General features: G+C 39.1%; 2 protein-coding genes across 5 annotated transcripts in view; one reads left to right on the top strand and one right to left on the bottom strand.

Annotated features, from left to right (window-relative positions):
* Positions 1-12,613, bottom strand: part of ttll7 (tubulin tyrosine ligase-like family, member 7) — a 60,039-nt gene extending 47,426 nt beyond the window's left edge. For 2 of the 4 annotated variants that reach the window (XM_061239429.1, XM_061239426.1), the window contains exon 1: positions 7,171-7,362. The gene's annotated coding sequence lies outside the window, so the exon portion shown is untranslated. Of the gene's footprint in view, positions 1-7,159; positions 7,363-12,492 lie in introns of those variants that run through there. The other 2 variants (XM_061239428.1, XM_061239427.1) reach the window with 2 other exon arrangements.
* LOC133126925 (histone chaperone ASF1-like) lies at positions 11,385-17,232 on the top strand. Its single transcript, XM_061239430.1, has 4 exons — positions 11,385-11,864; positions 13,856-13,971; positions 14,268-14,444; positions 16,147-17,232. Exons 1-4 carry the CDS (start codon positions 11,756-11,758, stop codon positions 16,354-16,356), a joined length of 612 nt encoding a protein of 203 aa, XP_061095414.1. The 5' UTR covers positions 11,385-11,755; the 3' UTR covers positions 16,357-17,232.
* The last annotated feature ends 7,790 nt before the right edge of the window (positions 17,233-25,022 follow it).

The raw sequence follows: 25,022 nt of genomic DNA, 5'->3' as shown, positions 1-25,022 counted from the left end.
GTGTGTAAGGAGCATATCAGTGCGCAGGCTTCCTTGTTTTCTTCCAAACTAACATCTAAACATAGTTTGTTGCTAATTTGTGTACTTTTGCTTATATAGGCTCCATAAATACATACACACCACATAGGACTGAATAAAAACAGAGTAGTGCGGTAAAGTTGGCCTGTTTTGTTGAAGAAATCGAATATCAAGCATTATAAGTAGGACAGACGTTGCGGCCTGGAATTACCAAGTGTAGTGGTTAAGGTACGTGACTGGGACCCACAAGGTCAGTGGTTCGATCCCCGGTGTAGCCACAACAAGATCCGCACAGCCGTTGAGCCCTTGAGCAAGCCCCCTGCATTGCTCCAGGGGAGGATTGTCTCCTGCTTAGTCTAATCAACCCGCACTGGATAAGAGCGTCTGCCAAAAAATGCCGTTAATGTAACATTGCCCTGTCAAAACTCCTCGTGTGAAACAACTCTGTTGTTTGTGTGTGTGGTGTGCCTGGCTGACAGAATGCCAAAGACAATGTTCACTGTGGCGAACAATAGTCTACAGTTGTGGTTCCGAAACTGGGGACCCCCTGTGTATGCTGGTTTTCGTTCCAACCACTGTTGCAATCCCAGAATTTTAACAAGCAGTTAATTTGCCTTAATTCATGCCAAGAAAAAAATGGATTCAGAAAGCATGCACTTTTCACACACTTTAGGTTGTAGATTTCATTTCAAATGGATAAGATTTTTGACCATCAATCTACACTCAATAGCCCATAATGACAAAGCGAAAACAAGTTTCAGAAATTTCCGTAATGTCCCTTTGGCAGCAATTACAGCTTCAAGTCTTCCTGGGTACAGCTCTACAAGCTCTGCACACCTTGATTTGGGCAGATCCTCTCAAGCTCCATCAGATTGTATCTGTCAACGACCAGCTTCAAGTCTCTCCACAGATGTCATTTGTAGTTTAAGTCTAGGCTTTGGCTGGGACACTCAAAGACAGGTAGAAACCCAAAGCCGCACCAGCATTGTAGTGTTGAAAGGTGAATGCCCCAGTCTGAGGTTGAGTGCAGTTTTTCTTCAAGGACCTCTCTCTATTTGGCTGCATGCCTCCTTCCCTCAATTCTGATCTGTCTCCCTGTCACTGACACAGAGAAGCACACCCATAGCATGATGCTGCCATCACCATGCTTCACCATAGGGAAGGTATTAGCCAGGTAATGAGCAGTGCCTGGTGTTCACCAGACATAGTGCGTGGAGTTCTGCCGAAAGAGTTCAACTGTTGTCTCATCAGACCAGATAATCTTTTTCCTCATGCTCTCAGAGTCCTTTAAATGCCATGGATCCATTATGCTTTGGGGTTGTGTGGCAGCTGGGGGCACAGGAAATATTGTGTGAGTGGAATGGATACCACCAAATATCAAGAAATTCTAGAGGCTAATGTTCAGTTCAGACATAGAAGTTGAAGAGAGGTTTGGTAATTCCAGCAAGACGATGATCCAAAGCATACGTCAAAATCAAGCATGAAGTACACCTCCAGGAAAAATGGATGAAAGTTTTGGAATGGCCACCACAGTCCCCAGACTTGAATAGTATTGAAAATCTATGGAGAGATCTCAAACATGCCACATACAAGGAGGCCAAATAATATTTCTGAGCTAGAGGTGTTCTGCCAGGAAGACAAATTTGGAAAAATTCCAAAAACATGAATTTAAGACTTTTACAGCGTTTACAAGCTGTTACGTTGCCTAAGGCGAAGAGTTACAAAGTATTAATTAACTTTTGCTCAGAGCCTTTTTCCTTTTTTTTTTCATTTGAAACTGTAAAAAACTTGCTTTAAAATTTAAAGAAATGTGTCAGATTTAACTTTTAGAGGTCAAGTTCACATCTCATCACTTAGATATTAATTGTAAAAGGCTTTTTGACCAGGGGTGCCCAAATTCTGGCGGACCACAGTCGACTCTCGTTCACAATAGCTTCCTCCCCACCACACTGTCACAGAGGAGTACCATTACAGTCACTGTATGCTGAAACAGATGTATGTGACTCGTACCAAGTTTTTATGAAAACAGAAAAAATACACAAAACACACAAAAAACAAATTTCATATTTATTTGTCATGAAAGTTCCAAAGACTCACCCGAACACGGGGAGTCTATGTTAGATATTAGACTATATTATTGCAATCTGACAATTGTTTTATCCTTTTAAAGTTCAAGCCTCTTGCTGTAAAATTCCGAATCCCCAGGAAAAGGAAGTCAGATTTACAACATTTGACATCTGTGATTGTCGAAGCCACTCAGAAAGATGAAACACATCTTTAATAAAGACAACATTCTTTTTGAGACCAGTGCTGTAAATTGGCGTTTAGACACTTTAATAGTCTGCGTAGCTTCAAATGTTTGTATGGAATGAAGCTTTAGTTGATGCGTGTTGCTTATTTAAATGTGTAACCACACCGTGACTTCTTGTAAATAAAATAAAGGTTTTTTTTCCATGTTAAAGATCCCAACAAAGTTGTTCAATAAATATAGTTAATTTAACCAATATAACCACATTCTACTGACATTGTCTGAACTTCATTCATTCATCATTCATTATCTTAACCCGCTTATCCTGAACAGGGTCGCAGGGCGGCTGGAGCCTATCCCAGCATACATTGGGCGAAAGGCAGGAATACACCCTGGACAGGTCGCCAGTCCATCGCAGGGCACACACACCATTCACTCACACACTCATTCCTACGGGCAATTTAGACTGTCCAATCAACCTAACCTGCATGTCTTTGGATTGTGGGAGGAAATCGGAGTACCCGGAGGAAACCCACGCAGACACCCAGGACCTCCCTGCTGTGAGGCGGCAGTGCTACCCACTGCACCATCCGGAATTTACAATACTTAAATTAAACTGTGCAACTCCATTGTTCTTATTCTTATTAAACTGCACAAGCTGTCTTAGAGACATTAACCAATTTCTCATTTATCAGGCTCCTACAGCCTGCATAATCTCCTGATACGTACTAGGGGCAAGTAGAATAAATCCTAAAATAAATACAATAATAATAAATACAAATAAATAAAAATTATACTGAGCTCTGGGTGGGCCCTGTTTCACAGGATTATTTGGCTGGATTACTGCACTGTTATGTACTAATGATTAAATTACTGGTTGGATTACCTGTGATCTCAAGTGGCCATACCTCACCTAAATTTAACTACTGAACACCTCCATTTCTTTTGTGAAATGCCCCCTGAACGGTACTATCAGCAGATTTCTATCAAGCCTATCCAGTTATAGATTGTTGTTTCTATGTCAACAAAATGGCAGCAGCCTGTCAATTGAATACTACCCATAGAAATGCATGGATTATTACAACATGCAACCTAGCACCTCAGGCTATAGGCTACCATTGTGCAAAATACTTATTTTAGCCATAATAATGTCCTGTACTAGCACCTGAGCATCACACCAGACACCCTCTATTTCCTTCATCATTGTTTTTTTTTTTTTTACCATTATGCATCTCACTATTTCCAGTCTCAATTTTTCACTAATTACTCTTCCAGCCATTTCCTCTTCTGACAAAACTCAAACCATTCTATAGGCTATATTGCCAGTGCAATAATGTGTTATTGCTAGGCCCAGACGGAATCTGCTGACTTTTTTTGGGGTTTTCTGTAGAGATCGAGAGTAAAATCTGCGGAAAACCTGCAGTGTGAATTTTCGCTCCAGAACTGTACTACAGTCATTCACTACATTAATCAACATGTTTTGAGTACATTTGGCCATGCATACAGAGTTAATTCAAGCCGAGAGGACCACAGTGTTACAGGAAGTAAAAAAATAAAATAAAAAAATTAATTAATTAATTAATGTAATCTGAATTTTCAAACATTATTTCAGTTACCATGAATTGCAAAAGTGTGAAAATGTAAAAGATTGGGACACACATAAAACTATAATTGAACTTGAAAACTGACTGAAAAAATGCACATTGAGTTCATAGATCAGCCATGAAGATATTAAGAATAAATGTGCCCATTGCTCAAGAGATGGTTACAAACAGCTGGCAGTTTAACACTAGAAAGGCCAACTTTAGACACACTTTTTCCTCAATTTAGTCGATTCTTCATGACCATACAAACTGTCTTGAAGTATATGTTCCAAAAATATTATAACACTGTAATACTTGTGTATTTTCACACTAACATTTTTCCATCAACTTTCTGGAAAACAAGATTTTACAAGATTTGGCATCATTGTGTATTTCGATTAAATTAATATAAATTTTATAATGTCCTTTCATGCACTTATGGACATAAATTCACATTTTAAAATGTATGTTAATTATATTGCAATTCCCAATGACACTGTGCGTTACTAAAGCAAATGACACAAAATAAACATTATCATGTATGAAGCAATTGGTATCTGGTATGACAAAAAATGAGTTTGAACTTCCTTTGAACTAACCTTTTACCACCACTTGGGGGTCCTTCATAAAATTCTATATGATGTCACTTCCTGTTTAATGACATATCAAAAAAAAGGTGCTTTTTAAATTTGTTACAGATCGTCAGTTATCCAGGATAAAATTCCAGTGCTAGGACTAAGGGCTTTGAAGCCTAAAATCTATATTTTCATCCGGATAGAAATTCATTCATTCATTCATTCTCCTAACCCGCTTATCCTGAACAGGGTCGCAGGGGGGCTGGAGCCTATCCCAGCATACATTGGGCGAAAGGCAGGAATACACCCTGGACAGGTCGCCAGTCCATCGCAGGGCACACACACCATTCACTCACACACTCATACCTATGGGCAATTTAGACTCTCCAATCAGCCTAACCTGCATGTCTTTGGACTGTGGGAGGAAACCGGAGTACCCGGAGGAAACCCACACAGACACGGGGAGAACATGCAAACTCCGCACAGACAGGCCCCGGCCGACGGGGATTCGAACCCAGGACCTCCTTGCTGTGAGGCGTGGATAGAAATTATCTATGTGGAATGAAATACATAGATAATGTATATCATTTTGTCCAAGGAAGAGATGTACTTTTTTTTTTTTTTTACTCTTTTTGTAGCATTTTTGTTGTTGGTGCGGACAGTTATCCTGTATGAGATTTTGCCAATTTTAAGTGTAATAGTTCCTTCAATTTCCAATACTCAATAGATTTTCATATAATTTAACTCGTGAAGGATAGTATTGGTTTTAATGTATTTTTTATAAAAAATAAAAAAAAAGATTATGTGTTTTGGACATCAAAATAGATATATCACATCATAGACCAATACACATAGAATTTCTTTAAATTTATTTTAGCCTTAAAATTGCAAGATAAATTAAATCTTTAAGTAATGGTTTCAACAAATAAACAAGCACATATGTCTTCACCTCTGAGTAGATTGCAGTTAGTTTGGTTGTTCTATTACCTTAAACAATAATTCCAACCATAGAGTGTGATGAGAAAGTGCTGATTCTAAGTCACACTGCATACTGCTAAGGGGGCAGGGTGTTGCAGGAAACAAGCTAATCCTGAGACTAACATGGTAGGTTAACAACTGTATTAGATCTGTGTTATTATCCGTTATGCTGTAGTTCTTCATTGCATAGACAGTGAATTGAAAATACACACCTGTTTTTAACACCTTATTGTACAGGACATTTTATGTGAGGAATACCTGTAATAATAGATGGGAGTCGACTATTGATATTGAAGCAAGTCGCGTGACAAGTGATGTGTTGGCTACATTCTGCACAGGGATTTCATTTGAATGTGGCTTTGTTTCCGCGTGTATATCACGGTTTCATGTAAAGAAGAGCTAGGCTATTTCTATAATCAGTTCTCATTATTTAATAATACAGCTGCACTACCTTTAGTGACAGTATAGAACATGTCAACAAATATATATAATATAACTTTTTCAAACGATAAATGCCTTTCACTGTCTTTTTTCATTCCACGTGCGTCTGTACAATAACAGTAATAAAAAAAATGGGAAGGGCCTTCCAGCTGGCTAGGCCAAATGTGCGCTTTGCTAAGGCCAAAAACGTTGAAGTGAAACTATTTAGCTTGCTATTGATACCGCGGATGCAGCACATTAAGTATCTTCATTTGAATAAATAATGTGCTTTTCTTCACACTCCAGTTAACCACTCGCTAAACAATTTCCTAAGGACTAGTATTTAAATCAATGTATCCCTAACCCATGCAGCCATCACCAGGAGATGGCTATTAATAGCAGGTCACTGACACAATGAATGTTCAACATACCAAGGCGTGCGAAAGGGGGCATATCTTGTGCACAATTAAGAATAACAAACTATCTAGCTATATATAACGAATGAAAAACATCATAAGTTGCACAATTTTAAGCCTGCGTTCAGTGATGCGACTTGCCTTGCCAGCTAGCCAATATCCGTAACGCGAAGCCTATACTGTACTGCTGTAACAGTCAACTTGGCAGTTATCTAGCTAGCTAGCCACTTAGCTAACGTTACTGTGCTGAAACTGTATGTATTAGATCATTTAGTTAGCCAACTTACTAAATTATATAAAATGCCATATATAATTGCTACAGGTCTATTTTTTAAACGTTAGCCAATGTTGAACAGTTACACAGACTCAATCTCACAAAGGAACCGATGCTGATAACATTGTCTTTATGAATGAATGAGATAATGATGTTTGCTATTTTGATGCATAATCAGCTAGCTAGCAAGTCCACCTCTGATCTAATAAAACGTTAGCTTCCCACTGTCACTGTTAGCTAGCTAGTTAGCAAGCAGGTGAGACAGCACGCTGATAGAAATAATGCGGTTGGCATCATAACATCGACTTTGAATTATTTAAGCTATTATTTAAAGTCCAAAAATGTAATTTAATAGACAAATATCTCGTCGGGTACCTAGAAAATGAGCACAACTAGTCTAGCCTGCTAGCAACCAAACCATATACAGTAACGTTAGCTAGCTTGTTAGCCACCACTTGGCTAACGTCCAGATTAGTGGGTAGCAAACGTTAAGAGACCGATGCGGCTAACGGGCTAGTTGGCTATCAACACAATGAACGGTTTTATCCGTCACATTTTAATGAAACAACATAAGCCAGTTAGTTGGTTAATAAAATCCAATAAAATCGCATGATTTATAAAAGAGAAGAAAAAAAATAGTAGTGTACCGTAGCGTTACCTTCTTGTCCAGTCGCTTGGGTGGGCAGACAGGTTCACTGCATGTCAGTGATTGTAGAGCGTTCTTTTAATTGGAAATTTTCATTAACTATTTTGCAAAAAAGATTTACTTTAATTCTGATAATGTCACCGAACGCTTCCAATGAACCGTCCTTTTTATGTTTTACAACTCTCACTACCTCTGAAGATTGAGGGTTAAAGCTCCCAGGGACTGAACCATTCTGCTTATTGTGGGGGATATGATACAACAGTCCTTTAAATTGGAACGTAAAACCTAGTTTGTACGTTCGAGTTAAACATTAAGTTACAATAATGTACACGTATTACGTGGTACATTGACTGCGTTTTATTTTTTTTAAATCAGCGAACTATTTTCCCCATACCCCATATTTACCCATGTAGTTACTATAGTTGCGGTTTCCAGCGCAAACAACGGTCTTGGCAACATGTATTAACCGGCATATTGCCCTATGCGGTGCACCTGACACGAGTGTATGGTAGCTAGAAAATTTGTTAACGTAGCTTGGCGGTGAATTACGTCTTTCAAGTAAAAGATTCTCCCTGTTGCTGATGGATAATAAAGTAATTGGCCAAAATGTCAATTTTTTTCTGACCTCAAGCTGCATGAAAATATTTAGAAGTTTTTTACAAAATAAATGGGCGTATTGCTTTTATTCTTAAACGTGAAAGTGAATCTCAAGTGAATTAGCCTCACGTTTGCTGAACACTGATAGATATTTTGTTCATATAGGGCTGGTTTTACAGACAAGCTTAGTCCAGGACTAAATTGAGTTTTGTATGGAAAATCGTCATTCAAAATATAATTTAGTCTAGGATGGTCTGGCCCACAATGTAGATAGGAACATAATTATCTGTATTTTACTTTACATTATTACTGTAGTTTCAGAAGTGGCTAGTCATATTGACTCCAAGTTACCATTTGTAGCCTAAAGCTTAAAACTTTTATGACATTAATTTGACATATTGGAATTTACATATTGTATTGTTCAAATGCTTATACTTTGATTAAACCCAGCTTTATACCAAGTAGAAATGTTACATTCCCATGCAAATTTTAAGCCCATTGTCAGGGCAAGGTCCCACACAATGTGCTACATTTGTCTTTCTAATTAGCTCCTTTATTCAGTACATTTCAATAACCTCCAATTACTTTAAAACAAATTTTTTGGACAAGACTCAGGACACTGCCATTTCAGGTACATCCGGGGCTTTGTAGGAGCCAATGCCTTGAGCAGGTTGCTGAAAAATGTCCTTAAAATGTACCTACATTGCTTTATAAAAATGTAGGCACATTGTTATGCGCTTTGTCTTTAAACTTTTACATACATAGGGGAGACCGGGGCATTTCCCCATTCTTTTGGTAACTCTCCAAATGCTCGAAAGTTCCTATTTTTGACGTGCGATAGCTCCATTTGTCAATAAACTATTAATACCATCCAAATATTCATATTATGTTCTCATCTGAAGATATTTTAAATTAAATCAAGAGACCAAAATTGACCCCGTGTGTGGAGTCGGTTGTAACAAGGTATGGGTTGGTTGGTCTCAATTCACAAAGCCTGTGAGACGGATAACTATACAGTGGGAGCAATAATTATTTGATCCCTTGCTGATTTTGTAGGTTTGGCCACTTACAAAGAATGGAACTGTGTAGAATTTTAATCATAGGTACATTTTAACATTTTAACATTCACAAAATAATCCACAATAACATCATATACATTTTATAAATTTATTATCGTATTTTTGAATGAAATAAGTATTTGATCCCCTACCAATCAGCAATAATTCTGGCTCCCACAGACCAGTTAGTTTTCCATTAAGAAGCACTCCTAATCTCAACTCATTACCCAAAACTGTGTCAACTCGTTACATTGTTATGTAGCTGTATAAAAGACACCTGTCCACACAATCAATCAGATTCCAACGTTTCCACCATGGCCAAGACAAAGGAGCTTTCTAAGGACATCAGGGACAAAATTGTAGACCTGCACAAGGCTGGGATGGGCTACAAGAAAATAAGCAAGCAGCTTGGTGAGAAGTTAACAACTGTTGGAGCAATTATTAGAAAATGGAAGAAAGTCACCACCAATCTCCCTCAGTCTGGGGCTCCACGCAAGATCTCACCTTGTGGGATATCAATGATCATGAGAAAGGTCAGGGATCAGCCCAGTACTACACAGGAGGAGCTTGTTAATGACCTGAAGGCAGTTGGGATCACAGTCACGAAGAGAACCATCAGTAACACACTACACCGTGAAGGATAAAAATCCTGCTGCGCGTGCAAGGTTCCTCTGCTGAAGAAGGCACATGTACAGGCTCGTCTGAAGTTTGCCAAAGAACACCTGGATGATCCAGAGGAGGCTTGGGAGAAGGTGATGTGGTCAGATGAGATCAAAATAGAGCTATTTGGCATCAACTCGACTCGCCGTGTTTGGAGGAAGAGAAATGCTGAGTACAACCCCAAAAACACCATCCCCACTGTGAAGCATGGAGGTGGAAACCTTATGCTTTGGGGGTGTTTCTCAGCTAAGTGGACAGGATGACTTCACCGTATCGAGGGGAGGATGAATGGGGCCATGTACCAGGAAATTTTGGGTGACAACCTCCTTCCCTCAGTGAGAGCACTGAAAATGGGTCGTGGATGGGTCTTCCAACATGACAATGACCCAAAACATACGGCCAAGGCAACAAAGGAGTGGCTCAAAAAGAAGCATATTAAGGTCCTGGAGTGGCCTAGCCAGTCTCCAGACCTAAATCCCATCGAAAATCTGTGGAGGGAGCTGAAGTTTTGAGTTGCCAAGAGACAGCCTCGGAACCTTAAGGATTTGGAGAGGATCTGCAGGAGGAGTGGACCAAAATCCCTCCCAAGATCTGTGCAAACCTGGTGAAAAACTACAACAAACGTCTGACCTCTGTGCTTGCCAACAAAGGTTTCTCCACCAAGTATTAAGTCCTATTGTTCTATGGATCAAATACTTATTTCATGTGAAAATATGATATTAAATTTATATGATGTTGTTATTGTGGATTATTTTGTGATTCTGTCTCTCAAATGTACCTATGATTAAAATTCTACACAGTTCCATTCTTTAAGTGGGCAAACCTACAAAATCAGCAAGGGATCAAATAATTATTGCTCCCACTGTATATTTTTTACATTATGCAGTAGAAACGACTTAAGACGTATACATTGTATACATTTGTACCAGAATAACTATTTTCTCAGCTAAACTGAATTTTAGAGTGGGCGCATGGATATTTTGCACCACATGCAAGGAACGGGGAAACAGGGAAATACACACTATACACTATTCAAGGAAGCATATACACATTGAAAATGCATATATTGGTTAAAAACTGTAGAACAGCAGTTGAAAATGGAACAGAATTTAATCAGAAAACATTGTTTTGAAAAGTTCCCAAGTGCATTGGTTATTTTCATTCCAGTTAACCACAATATTGGATTTCATTAACACGGGTTAAACTATGAAACAGTAAGCAGTAGTTTGTTAAGGCTATCATGTAAACGGGGTCATCCCTATGTTCCCACAGCCCTATGTTCCCACATTTCTAAGATTTTTTTTTTTTTCAAAATTAAATGTTTATTATTGATCGTGTAAACTGAACTTTATATATTTAGATGTCAAAATAGTCCTCAAAGGACAGCACTTGCAGATGCCTGTTCCTGGCACATAAAAGGTTGAAAAGTACTGATGTAGAGCCCTTTCCAGTTTTAAGTGAACTGCATAAATAGTGTTTTTTTTTTTCTTATTTCACTTGTTTGCTTGTTCATTAAAAACGTATAGATAATTGAACGTGTACTGTGTCTAAATTGCACAAACATACACTGGATTTCTTCAAGTCCCATGCAAGCAGCCTGCTGAGTGTGAAGTCAACTGAACATAGAGCTGTGGGAACATAGAGCTGTGGGAACATAGACACGCTCCCCTGTAAACATTGTAGCCTATGTTGGCCTACATGAACCAAAAACCAAAATGTATTGCGACAGATGGTTTGTTGTAGTATATACCTGAACATCCTTGGACTAATGGTTTTCTGGTAACATCGGAGACCATCATACACACAAATTGCATATTCAGCAGAGGGCGCTGAAACCGAATCGTAAGAGTGACATGAAAAAGTCCGAACAGATTTTTCTGATGCATTTATATCCGTAACCTAGCTGTCAGGATTGCTGCTGCTGGACTTGGTGATGTCCGTAGTTCTTTATTGAAGAGTCTGGGAAAACGAAATCCCTGGTTATCAGTTCTATGCCACCACTGTAGCCAGCTTGTGTGTCTCCATAGCGAGACAGCCAGCAGTAGCGTACGGTACGTTAGGGTATTTAGCGAGTTGGACTAACTTAGCTAATGATAACGTCAATGCAGTTCCTTTGGACGAGGCTGCCGTGGCTTCTGCAGCGCTACCAGTACCACCACCGTTTTCTGAAGCGCTGACTCTGCACCTGATAGACAGCAAGCAAGCCAACGTTACCTAGATAGGTAGCCTAGATTTGTAGCTATACTATTGACAGTGCTAACTTAACCGTCAGCTGGCAAACGATGGCAAAGGTACAAGTAAACAGTGTAATTGTCCTGGATAATCCATCTCCGTTTTTTAACCCTTTTCAGTTTGAGATCACCTTCGAGTGTATAGAGGATTTACCTGAAGGTAAGTTTTATTTATCACTAACATTAGCTATGTTTTTGACATTAAGTTAGCTAGCTAACTAGCAAACGTTAACGTTACATTTCCCACAATTATAAGTTAATGAGTAAGTTAGCATTAATCATATACGTGTCATTAGCCAGCGCTAGCCATTTCACTTCACTGTTACTTGCTGCTGCTGGGATGGGGGTTCCAGCTAGCAGACAAGACTAAGGTAACGTTACCTAGCTAGCGCACATTCAGTTAGTTTTGAATCTTCGTAACGTCGTTACACTGCAGTGTGACCTGAACCAAACCGAACAATTTGACTAATACGAGTGTCTGGCGAACGCTAAAGTAGCTCATAACCAAAATTGTTGCTATATTATTGTGTAGCTAGCCAAGTGCTCTAGTAAGCTAGTCTAATCAAGCCAGGTAACGTTATAGCTAGCTAGACTAACGTTTACTAAGAGGGGGGGAAAGGCGAAGCCGACGTCGTTGTTGTCGACGAGTTACAGATATAATGTTGGGTAACGTTAGTCTGGTGTTCGGATAATTAGATGTTTGGTCCAACGTAACTAACGTTTGACTAACTAAATTAAGGAATTTGTTTTAGTGATGTTAGTGGTGCATATGCAGTTATAAACGTTACCTCTTGCAGTTCACGTCAGTGCAGTTGAAGGATTTAGCGAAGTTAGACGACATGTATTTTGTGGGCTAAGCTTGTTGTTTAGGCTTTGCTGTTTCCTAATTTCTCTGCTTCCCCGGCGTTCATTGGCACAACTCTGGTCCTCATATTGACGCCAATAACACACGACAAAGCGTACAAAAGCCTAGACTAATCAAGACAGTACAGTTACTAAAACCTCTCTAACACCCACATTAATGAAACAATTGAACGCACATGACTAATAAGAAACACCTGTAAAGCCACTTGTCCCAGATGTGGGATTGCCGGTTCGTGAGAGCGCGAGAGCTGTATAAATGTACTTACTTACCTACTTAAAGGGGGGCATGACTTATTGCTGCTTTACAGCAAGAAGGCCCCAGGTTCACAAACAGGGATGCTGTTTTTTGGCCAAGTTGCTCTGCAACTATACAAAGTTTCTACAAAATTAAATTAACTTTCAGAGCAGAATTCAAATTAAGAACAAGATATCTTTACAGATTAATCTGATCGTATTTGTTGTCCAACTATGTGTCCTGGCCTGATATAAAGTTTATTCATGAAACAAAGTTGTTTATTGCATATGGATTATCTAAAACTCAGGTTTTGATGGTGTCATGAGCCCTTTTCCCTGGATACTTATTTTCCATTCTATCAATATAAATACTAATAACACAAAACATAGGACAAATCAATAATGATACTCAAATGAATGACTCATACCATTAGTATTCTTACAAAACTGTAGAGCATGCACTTAAACTAACGGGATGAACTGTAATGTATCATTGTGCCTTTGCAATACATTACACATCTATTAGACTATAAAGTACAGTATTGTACCTGCACAGCACTAGTCATATCTGCATACTACATTTTACCTTTATCATTAGCTGCACCTGTACAAACCTACATGAAGCTAGATAAGTGTGCTAACTAGGAAGCAAAATAAATGCCAAATATTTACAACCATCCATCTAGCACATGAATATAATTGAAATGGCTTCCATTAATGTTATGCGTAAGTTTAGCTGACCTCTACATGTGCGCACGCATCCACGCACGCACACACACACACACACACACACACACTCACACTCCTCTCTGACAGCCTTTAATTGGTTGCAAGCCATAATGACCTAAAGTTATTGAAACTAAAGTTCCATTTTGTATTCACATTTTTTTTAGCTCTGCCTTTGGCGAACCAACTAAAAAGGTTTCATACCGTGTATAATTGCCATCAAAGAGGTACCATAAAAATGTGTTGATAGCCACAGGAACAGAGAGACATTCAAAGAATGCACAGGTATGGCCATGTACTTATACCTGTATTTGCATTGTCCTACAGATCTGGAGTGGAAAATAATTTATGTGGGATCAGCAGAGAGTGAAGATTACGACCAGGTGTTGGACTCTGTCCTTGTCGGACCAGTCCCTGCAGGAAGGCACATGTTTGTGTTCCAGGTAACCTCTACCTTTTTTTTCCCTTTACAGAAGTCACCAAATGCCTGACTTTTATGCTTTAACTTGCCTTCTTGTGAACAGTGCTCTTTGATAATTATGAGAATTATTTGAGTCAGAATGAGCAAAAATGCCCTTTGTAATTGGGATAGGTTTGAATATGAGATATGAAATATTAATGTCTAACGAATGCGTTATAGTATACATTCACTAAACACCTTTGCATACTGTGGACGTGGATAGATCTTTCAATACTATGATTTTATTTGTTTCTGTTCTGCTTTGCTGTTTGTCTTCAGGCTAATGCAGCAAATCCTGCCCTGATTCCTGACGGAGATGCAGTGGGAGTCACTGTTGTGTTGATAACTTGTACCTACAGAACACATGAGTTTATTAGAGTTGGGTATTATGTGAACAATGAATATATGGACCCGGAGCTCAGAGAAAACCCACCAGTTAAACCAGATTTTGTAAAGGTAATTCTTCATGTAATGTGCATGGTATGGTCGTTTTACATTATGACCTGCTAAATTAGCCAGTGATACTAAATATCTGTTTTGTTTATACAGGTGCATCTAAAAAAATTAGAATATCGTGGAAGTGTTACTTTTTTCTCCATAATTTAATTCAAAAAGTGAAACTTTCATATATTCTAGATTCATTACACATAAAGTGAAATATTTTTTTAAAATCCCGTATCAAAATATTAGAATATTACATAAGACCAATCAAAAAAAGGATTTATAATACAGAAATGTCAACCTTCTGAAAAGTATGTTCAGTTATACACTCAACACTTGGTCAGGGCTCCTTTTGCACAAATTACTGCATCAATGCGGTGTGGCAAGGAGGCAATCAGCCTGTGGCACTGCTGAGGTGTTATGGAAGCCCAGGTTGCTTTGATAGCGGCCTTCAGCTCGTCTGTATTGTTGGGTCTGGTGGCTCTATGGGGTTCAGGTGAGTTGGCTGGCCAATTAAGCACAGTAATACCATGGTCAGCAAACCAGTTACTAGTAGTTTTGGCACTGTGGCAGGTCCTGCTGGAAAAGGAAATCAGGAAATCTCCATGAAGCTTGTCAGCAGACGGACGCATGAAGTGCTCTAAAATCTCATGGTAGACGGCTGCATTGACTCTGGACTTCATAAAACACAGTGGACCAACACCAGCAGATCATATAGCACCCCAAATCATCACTGACTGTGGAAACTTCACACTGGACTTCAAGCAACTTGGATTTTGTGCCTCTCCACTGTTCCTCCAGACTCTGGCACCTTGATTTCCAAATGAAATGCAAAATATACTTTCCTCTAAAAAGAGGACTTTGGACCATTGAACAAAGGTCCAGTTCTTATTCTCCTTAGCCCAGGTAAGATGCTTCTGATGTTGTCTCTGGTTCAGGAGTGGCTTGACACTAGGAATGTGACACTTGTAGCCCATTATCTGGACACGTCTGTGCATGGTGGCTCTTGATGCACTGACTCCAGCCGCAGTCCACCAAGTTCTTGAATCGGCTTTGCTTGACAATCCTCTCATGGCTGCTGTCATCCCTGTTGTTTGTGCACCTTTTCCTACCACACTTTTCCCTTCCAGTCAACTTTCCTTGAATATGCTTTGATACAGCACTCTGCGAACAGCCAGCCCTTTCAGCAATGACCTTCTGTGGCTTACCCTCCTTGTGGAGGGTGTCAATGAGTGTCTTCTGGACAACTGTCAAGTCAGCAGACTTCCCCATGATTGCCCGACCAAGTTTTGAGTGCATAAATGAACATACTTTTCAGAAGGTCGACATTTCTGTATTATAAATACATTTTTTGATTGGCCTTATGTAATATTCTAATATTTTGAGATACTGGAGCTATAAGCTGTAATCGTCAAGATTAAAACAAAAAAAGGCTTGAAATATTTCACTTTGTGTAATGAATATATTATATTTATGATCTATGAAAGTTTCTGTTTTTGAATTACATTACGGAACAAATTTTACATTTCCAAGATATAACATTTTTTTTAGATGCACCTGTAGACCTGTAATATAGTGACATACACATTTAGCCATTCTTCTGTGCATCATTGCATTTTGACTAACAATGGATGTTTGCTGGATTTTCCAAAGCTTACAATTAAATAATAAAATATACACAAATGCATAAATAAAAGCATTTCCGTTTGATTCTCAGCTGCAGAGAAACATCCTGGCCTCAAACCCACGAGTCACACGCTTCCACATTAACTGGGATGAGACGAATGTGAAAATGGATCATTCTGAGACCCCAGAACTCAGCATTCAGCCGTTGCTCACATCAGACAGTTCGACTTCAGCTTCGAAAGGACTGGTCACTGGGAATTCCTTACACCTCATGTCAGACTCACTTATGAACTGTCTATGATAGACCAGCTTCAACAGCATTGCCATTATGTGAAGGAAGGCCTTCTGTGTTCTGTTTAAACTTTGAGTGTTACTTTGTTATAATGCCAGTATAAGATTCCTTTGGATTATTTGTGGAATTTTGTCATCTATTTGCAAAACAAAGGTATTGCCACTTTTTGTGAGAGCTGCTCTCGTAGGCAGACCAACATTCCCTTTCCACTGATGGAGTGGTGCTATGCTAAGCCATTTTTTATTGTAGCCTGGTTTAGCCATGCAGTTGGTTTTACATTGTTCTGCACAAGAGTAGAAGAGGTATATGTTGCTGCAATTAAAAATATAACATCTTAATTTTTCACTTAATTAACAAATGTGAAAAATGTATTTATATTGTATTAATCCTTGTTAAAGTCGTGCTGTTTCTGTATACAGCTACTTCTGTTCTAACTTTTGAGATTAATTGGTAGTTGCAGTACACAGAATATTTCTTCTTTCTGACAGTTTTGAAGCTGACTGATGAAAGGTCAGCACACGACCTGTGCGTGTTTGTAACCAGGCCAGCACTACATCAGTTCTGGAGTGAAAAGGACATTTGAATGATTGAAGTCCACCTGCAGTCTGTGAATGAGGGTCCCCTGTTTAGTAGCTACAAGAAAAAGGCTCAAAGGAATATTATACTATGCTGATCACAAAAAAAAAACAGTTACAATTTTATTTAAATTCAGATTCTGGTATTTTCTCATTTATGTCTTTGTGGAAATGTGCAAATGAGAAACTCGTTCTGCTACCAAAGGAGGGAAGCTTGCATTCTGCTGTGCAAAATGCATTCATTACCTGCAAGAAAGCCATTAATTTAGGGCCAAATAATCAGACATTTTTGCAGTGCAAAATGTGCTGTATTGGGGGGGGAGGGGGAGGGGGGAGGGGGAGGGGGGGGGTTGTTACTTGACTAACATTTGTCATGTATGGAAATAAAATGATTTACATTTTCCTTGTCAATTATACTTCTGACTGAAGTGAGGAAGTCTATCTGTTTGTGGATAGAGAGACCACTGACCCCCCTGTGGCTGGAGCTTTTTCCATGGGGAGTGGTGTGAAACACTGTGGTGTGTTCCTGTCAACTGAGCATGCTAAAATGAGTAGAGCTGAGACTGACATGCAAAACTGACATTTCTTAAAAATGAATGTTACGGTCAGATAAACTTGGATGTCTCAAATCTGATCTGAAATAAATTCAGGTATGTTTGAGTCCAGTTTGAAAACAAATGAGGGCATCCCTGCTATCCCTGCTTAATTTTGAACATTTCATTTCGTGCAGAATCTGTGAGGCACACAGTCCCAGCAGATCTTTTCTGTTGGAGGTGGGAGTCATCATGATTATGTATAGTGATTGTAAACTATACTTTTTACTCCCAAATTCAACAAAAACCTAGGCACTGGTCTACAGAGAAAAGGGGATATGGTCAGATGCGCCATTCTTTAGCACAAATAACAGTACAGGCCTGAGTGCTTGACCTTGACAGAGAGGGGTCCAGTGGGTCTGTTTCATTGTGGAGGGGCATTTCCCTGGAATGGTTTGGGTCCGCTTGTCCCCTGAGAGGGAAGGGTTACTGCAAATTTGTATAGTTATTCTGAGTAATCACATTTATCTATGATCAAACAGTCAGGTAGTGTTCTTCACAAAATAAGGGCATCTCTTAGACATTTTGCCAACATGCTTTCACTTTAGTGAATGTGTCTTAAGAATCCTTCATACAGAGATTGTTATATTGGTGATTGTTATATTAGCAATCTCACACCCAGTTGGACAGGTATTCAGTTTTATATTTCAAAACTACTGTATTGTACTATATTTTTCCATTTAATATGCAAAAATGTTAGATTTTACTCACAATCCACCGCTCCAATCTAAAGAAAATATAAAAGACTGCTATGAGGCTATCCACAAAAAAGTGCCCTTCAGTTTATGACTTATTGTTGATGGTACATTTTTTTTTAAATGTCATCATGTAAATAAATGTATGGTCTGACTATGTTTCTTTTGTTAATAATTTGCTTTGTATTAATGCAATTTTGCCTTTTAGTTCACTCTTCACTAATTTAATTTTAAGCTCTGTCTTTATTTATATTATGTATTTGCTTTGCACAGTAAAGCAAGTGATACAATGCATTGTATGCAATTATGTGTTATTTAAGAACTGACTTGGACTTGGTCTTTGTTCCAATTTAATGCTGAGTAAATGTGTCTATATATGAATGATTTTCCTTTGTGTATAATTCCTGAAAAAAAAGTGATTTAAACAGCTTTCTACACTGAGTTTTAAATCATTTTTAGATTCATTTTACAGCATAAGTTCACTTTTTTTTTTTTGTTTGAAGCCCAGAGTTGAATTTTCACTATAAATTTAAGAAAAACATAAATCATTAAACAACACGTATGTACAAAATACAAATGTACAAAAAGTACAAGTTACAGTCAAGCATAAATCTGAGGAGAATAAAGATTCCTGAAGTGTAGCCCTGAAAGTGAAGATAATTCAAGGTAAATATCATTTAGTTTTTATTTTCTGTCAAATACAAGAAAAAACTTTTTTGTATTCTTTTCATATTTGGTATAAATTTAGCTTCCTTTGTTTTGTATGAAGGGCTCATATGAGTGTGCCACATCGGATTCAACAAACAAACCTAACTAACTATCCTAAATGAATATGTCTTTTATAATACAGTATGGTACTGTAGGTAGGAAAGATGGCCAATGTGATTAACAAAAACAAGGGATGATTGATTGATTAGACTGATTCATAGTTTTTGGCAAAATGATAAGCATTGTCTTTTTTCTCCTGAACTGTCCACTAAAATACACTTCTGAAAACATTTGAGAAAATAAATAAGCAATGCAGTTGCATAATCTTGATTCATATTTGATCTGCAATGCTTAGTTTGATAGTTTGATCCGAGTTCTGTTTGCCAAGTGAGCTGTGCTGCAAGGCTCTTGTTTACATGACTTGAAAGACATGTTTTGACCATTTATAAATGTTGTTCTGTCGTGAGCCTGGACCCCGTGCCGAGCTCAGACCTCACGTTCCCACGAGCAGTACCCCACGAGGAGGTGTCTCGGAGACGAACTCTTTCCCTTTAAGTACTTTCGAACGTCCTGGAGAACTGGTAAGTTCTTCTTAACTTCCAGCCCAGTCTCGAAGTGAAGTGGTGTGACGCAACGCTGTTATATGATCTCCTGTATTCACTGCATTCCTCTAAAAGACCCTTTCTTTATTAATTCACCCTCTCTCAGATATGATTATAGTCAGATATACTTTATTATAATCAAAAGAATAGAGTTATACAGCTCACAGGTTAAATATCATCTTTCAGTTTGCTAATCACATACATTGCTTTATATTCTTTCAACCGTATACCGGTGCCTTTACGTGATTCACATAAGGTTCATATAACCCCTTTGTTTTTCTAATTCACCTTTCCACCGGATGTTAATATCAAGATACACCTTCAAATATCCATCCTCTTTGACCTTTACCTTATCCTATGACTCCCCCTTCAGGGAGATAAAAGCTACTCCTAGAATATTGTGGGCACAAACACCCCTAAACTTTTTTACTTTATTCCTACCTTATATAGTATCTTACTGAAAAATAAAAGACATAAAAATGAAAGGAAACTTATAACTTTAAATCACCTAACAATGCTACCTTCTACCTTATAAGTAATATAAAATATAATTACCACCCATGCCCTAAATATAGTTGTCTCGTTTTCCGCGGGATTTGATCCCTCCTCCTTGCTGTTGATGAGCTCTTTGAACAGCTGCATTGGTTTGGGAATCTGGGGCAGGATCAGGACCCGGAATTTTGAAAGACGTGACTTTGCTCCAGTCACTGGCTCCAATGCCGCAGATGTCCTTGGAGACAGCCTTCACCTGCACTTCGTACCGCGAGTACCTGTTGTATGGGATGTGCACTGGTGTGTCCGGTAAACTATACTTCTCCTGCCAGTCAGAGGACCTGCTGCTTCTGTAGTGGTACGTGTATTTCCAGCAGTCTTCGAACACGTTCAGGTTCTTGCGTGGGTCCAGCAGGAAGGTGTTCTGTAGCGTGGAGGGACCCCGCGTCCCGTCTGTTAGCCAGGTGCAGTTCATGGCTCCAAGCATGTCGTAAAAGCACTTAAACTCTTTCACCAGCTTTTCTGTAAGATGAGGGATGCGCATGAACACCTCTTCACTATCAGTCCTGTTGCCACAACTCTTGGGCTGAGTCCACACCGCGTACGTCACTCCGTTCCCCATATCCAGACATTCCTAGTAATGCGTAGAATCCTCTGTATGGGACTCCGGGTCGCCAGCCTGCCCAGCTGTTACTGTAATGTGGTATTGAACGCTACATGTACTGCTGTTCAATTTCTCCGGTAGGCTCCAGGTAAAGTTCACGCAGAAGTCGTTGGGGAATTGCAGATACACATCACTAGGCAGAGGGAGCGCGCCACTCCAGCTTGATTATAGTTGTCCTGCGTTGCTCTCTCCTCAACAGCCCGTAGATATCTTGTTAAGCGAAATCCTAAGAGGCTTTTTTAACATCTAAAAGCTCACTCCTTATATATCCTGAAACTTGTATAGAAGTGTACTTATTTTGGTAAGACATTCATCCAGAAATATCCCCATTATACCGAGTGGGAAAACACTAGCCCTTATGCAATTTATTTAATGAGCCTATTCATGACTGTTATCTGCCTCACTGTCATAGTCTCTCCTGGACTCTCTCCATATTTTGACTTCATACAAGCCAGCAGTAAGTGCCTTCCACCATCTCAATACATTCTTCAGGTGCTCTTTCTTGTGTCGCCTTAAGGGATCTACAAAGGACATCCAACTAATAGCCGAGTGTAATTCATCACCCAACTCCTCTACAGTCAGTCCTTTGAATCTATCCGACAAATTGTCAGTGCTATAATCAGGGAGGCCCTTAAAGCCTCTTAATCTTCTTTTGGTATTAACATCCCTCCCTTTTTCCTTATCTTTCCTACATTTTTCCATCTCCTCATACTCTTTTATTTCCCAATCATCCATATTGTCTTCCTCATCTCTTTGCTTTAACCTGGCCTTATGCTCCTCCCCTGTAGGAGCAAGCCCACACTTCTCCACCAAGAATGTTATTATATTTACCGTTTCTTTGAAAGCCAGACCCCCTGGGTCACCAATCACTCGTTCAGCATGTTGAGTCTCCTCCAAGGTCATGCTGGAACACATTCTACGCATGGCCTCAGTCAGACCTCTAGCCTTGCTCTCTAGTACTCTAAATCTAAGTCCTCTGACTTCAGACTCCTCTGCTGACAAGTAGGGCTGCACATTAGCTCTGAACCACATATTTTTCCTCTTACGGGCGTTCTTACTACCACCTCAATGGCGTGTGCAAGGGGTTAACAATGCATTCCTGCCTAACCCATCTTCTGTCAATCTCTCATCAGGCGGGCCTAGGGCCGGGTCCTCGACAATTCCTACTGAAGAAAATGGATCAATTCTAAATAATAGAATCGGTGAACACGCCAAGTTCTCTTAAATAACTTGTTTTAAGAGATTTAAGCAATTTAAGAACAACTCTATTTTCTGTATTAAAATTGCTTGCTTTTTTCTTTTTCAGAAAATGCTTAAAATAACCATATAGAGGTCAAAGGTTTACAGAGAGGATTAGTTTATTTGTATACATTTTTTCCCTGTGAAATGTCAATCAATATAGTCACAGGATATACTGTTTGAAACTCATGGTTCTATCTCATATTCTAAGCCAAGAATCAAGATTAGATACTGAAAGATTTATTTTATGTGCACTAAGTAAGCGATTGCATACATCTCACTAATCTGAAGCAGCTGAGAAACCAACTGTGCAACTAAAATGGAGGGACTGTGTATAAAAATTGATGTAATTCCTACACAGATCAGCCAATATGGATATAAATACCTTCAAGTTAAAGGTGACAGTCTGGAATTGAACCTAATTGTCATTTCAATCCAGTACTGAGTCAAATAAAAACTGGTTCAATACACCATAGGCAAAAATGAGTCTGATAATTTGTGTTAAGGTTACAGAACACATCTGGAAGTATTTTTGACAATTCCTCCATGCAGAATCAATGATATCCTTGGGATATGCCCTCTTCAGTTCAGACCACAGGTTTTTCATGGGATTTAAGTTTGGAGACTGAGATGGCTATTGCAGAACATTGTTGGTTGTTGTTGTTTTTACATAATCATGTGTGGACTTTAACGTATGCTTGGAATCATTGTCCTGCTGGAAAATCTATCCACAACCAAGACTCAGCTTCCAAGCAGAGGCAATCACATTTTCTGCCAAGATGTCCAAGAATGAATTGTGCCATTGACCTTAAATAGTTACCATGAACCACAGGCAGCAAAACATCAATGACACACTGCCACATTTGACAATATGTATGAGGTGCTTCTCCTTGTATGCATTTTCCCCTTAAACATGTCAATGGTGCATATGGACAAAACTTTCTATTTTTGTCTCATCTGAACATAGCACTCTCTTACAGTCATAATTCCAATGAGGTTTGGTAAACTTAAGATGCTTGGTTTTGTTTATTGTGCTCAGTTAGGGCTGTCTTCCTGCCACCCTTCCAAAGAGTTTGCAATTTATGGGTTTTTTAGACTTGGTAGCCCCAAGACACAACCAATCTCTGCAATACCTAAACTGTGATCCTTAAGCCTCCCTCACCATCTTCCTTACCATCTGTGGGGATAATAAACTAATGCAGATGGTTGACAAATGGATTTTCCTTGCTTGTTACCTCATTTTTTTGACTCTAGTGAAACGGAGTGACGGAATTACAAAATACAGCGCCTTTAGACTGAGATTAACTACATTAAAGTAAAATCGTATTGCCAATTTTGTTTGATTTTATATCCATTATTTTTAGGGGTGCCAATAACTTTGGAACCTGTGTTTTCCAGAAAAAAAAATTGATTAGTAAATAAAAAACTTTGAAACATGAGAGTAAATGTATTGAAATAAAAGTATATTGTTTTCCTGTATGTTTGAACATCTCAACAATTATGCATGTTGTTATCCATGTATATATAGCCTTTTTTCTAAATTTTTAGACTGCACATTCATGCTGCAAATCTCCAGTTCCTTCACATCTCAAAGGTGCTCTTTTAGATTGAGGCTATTGGAGTACAATGAACTCATTGTCATTTTCATGGACCAGCTTGAGATGAAGTGGTAACCCATCTGACTCATCAGAACCACCTGTGCGTGTGTATTTTGGGGTGAGTGGGGATTTTTTGGTTTCCTTGCAATCAACTTGTGTATCTCCATTTGGAGTCTATTGCCATCCCCTTTCCACATTGCCCTGCCCCAAAATATTGCACATCCTGATGGTCAATATATCTTCCTCTTTTCTATTTAATTTGGAAATTGCGCTGCAATATTCAGTAGCAGGTTGGTGATTACAACCGCTACACACTGCACTTTATACACACCCAATACCCTAGGTCCACATGTCGCACATCTACAGTCAGGTCCATAAATATTGGGACATCGACACAATGCTCATCTTTTTGGCTCTATACACCTCCACAATGGATTTGAAATGAAACAAACAAGATGTGCTTTAACTGCAGACTTTCATTTGAGGGTATTTACATCCAAATCAGGTGAACGGTGTAGGAATTACAACAGTTTGTATATGTGCCTCCCACTTTTTAAGGGACCAAATTAATGGGACAAACTAACAATCATAAATGAAACTTTCACTTTTTAATACTTGGTTGCAAATCCTTTGCAGTCAATTACAGCCTGAAGTCTGGAACGCATAGACATCACCAGACGCTGGGTTTCATCCCTGGTGATGCTCTGCCAGGCCTCTACTGCAACTGTCTTCAGTTCCTGCTTGTTCTTGGGGCATTTTCCCTTCAGTTTTGTCTTCAGCAAGTGAAATGCATGTTCAATCGGATTCAGGTCAGGTGATTGACTTGGCCATTGCATAACATTCCACTTCTTTGCCTTAAAAAACTCTTTGGTTGCTTTCACAGTATGCTTCGGGTCATTGTCCATCTGCACTGTGAAGCGCCGTCCAATGAGTTCTGATGCATTTGGCTGAATATGAGCAGATAATATTGCCCGAAACACTTCAGAATTCATCCTGCTGCTTTTGTCAGCAGTCACATCATCAATAAATACAAGGGAACCAGTTCCATTGGCAGCCATACATGCCCACGCCATGACACTACCACCACCATGCTTCACTGATGAGGTGGTATGTTTTGGATCATGAGCAGTTCCTTTCCATACTCTTCTCTTCCCATCATTTTGGTACAAGTTGATCTTTGTCTCATCCGTCCATAGGATGTTGTTCCAGAACTGTAAAGGCTTTTTTAGATGTTGTTTGTCAAACTCTAATCTGGTTTTCCTGTTTTTGAGGCTCACCAATGGTTTACATCTTGTGGTGAACCCTCTGTATTCACTCTGGTGAAGTCTTTGCTTGATTGTTGACTTTGACACACATACACCTACCTCCTGGAGAGTGTTCTTGATCTGGCCAACTGTTGTGAAGGTGTTGCTGAGCTCACCGGTCACACTTGAAATGAACTCTAGACCTTTTTTGCTCCTTGTAAATGATATAATGAGGGAATAACACACACCTGGCCATGGAACAGCT

This window comes from Conger conger, chromosome 4, assembly GCF_963514075.1.
Source record: "Conger conger chromosome 4, fConCon1.1, whole genome shotgun sequence".
Classification (NCBI taxonomy): Eukaryota; Metazoa; Chordata; class Actinopteri; order Anguilliformes; family Congridae; genus Conger; species Conger conger.
This window is presented reverse-complemented; position numbering and strand designations above follow the sequence as displayed.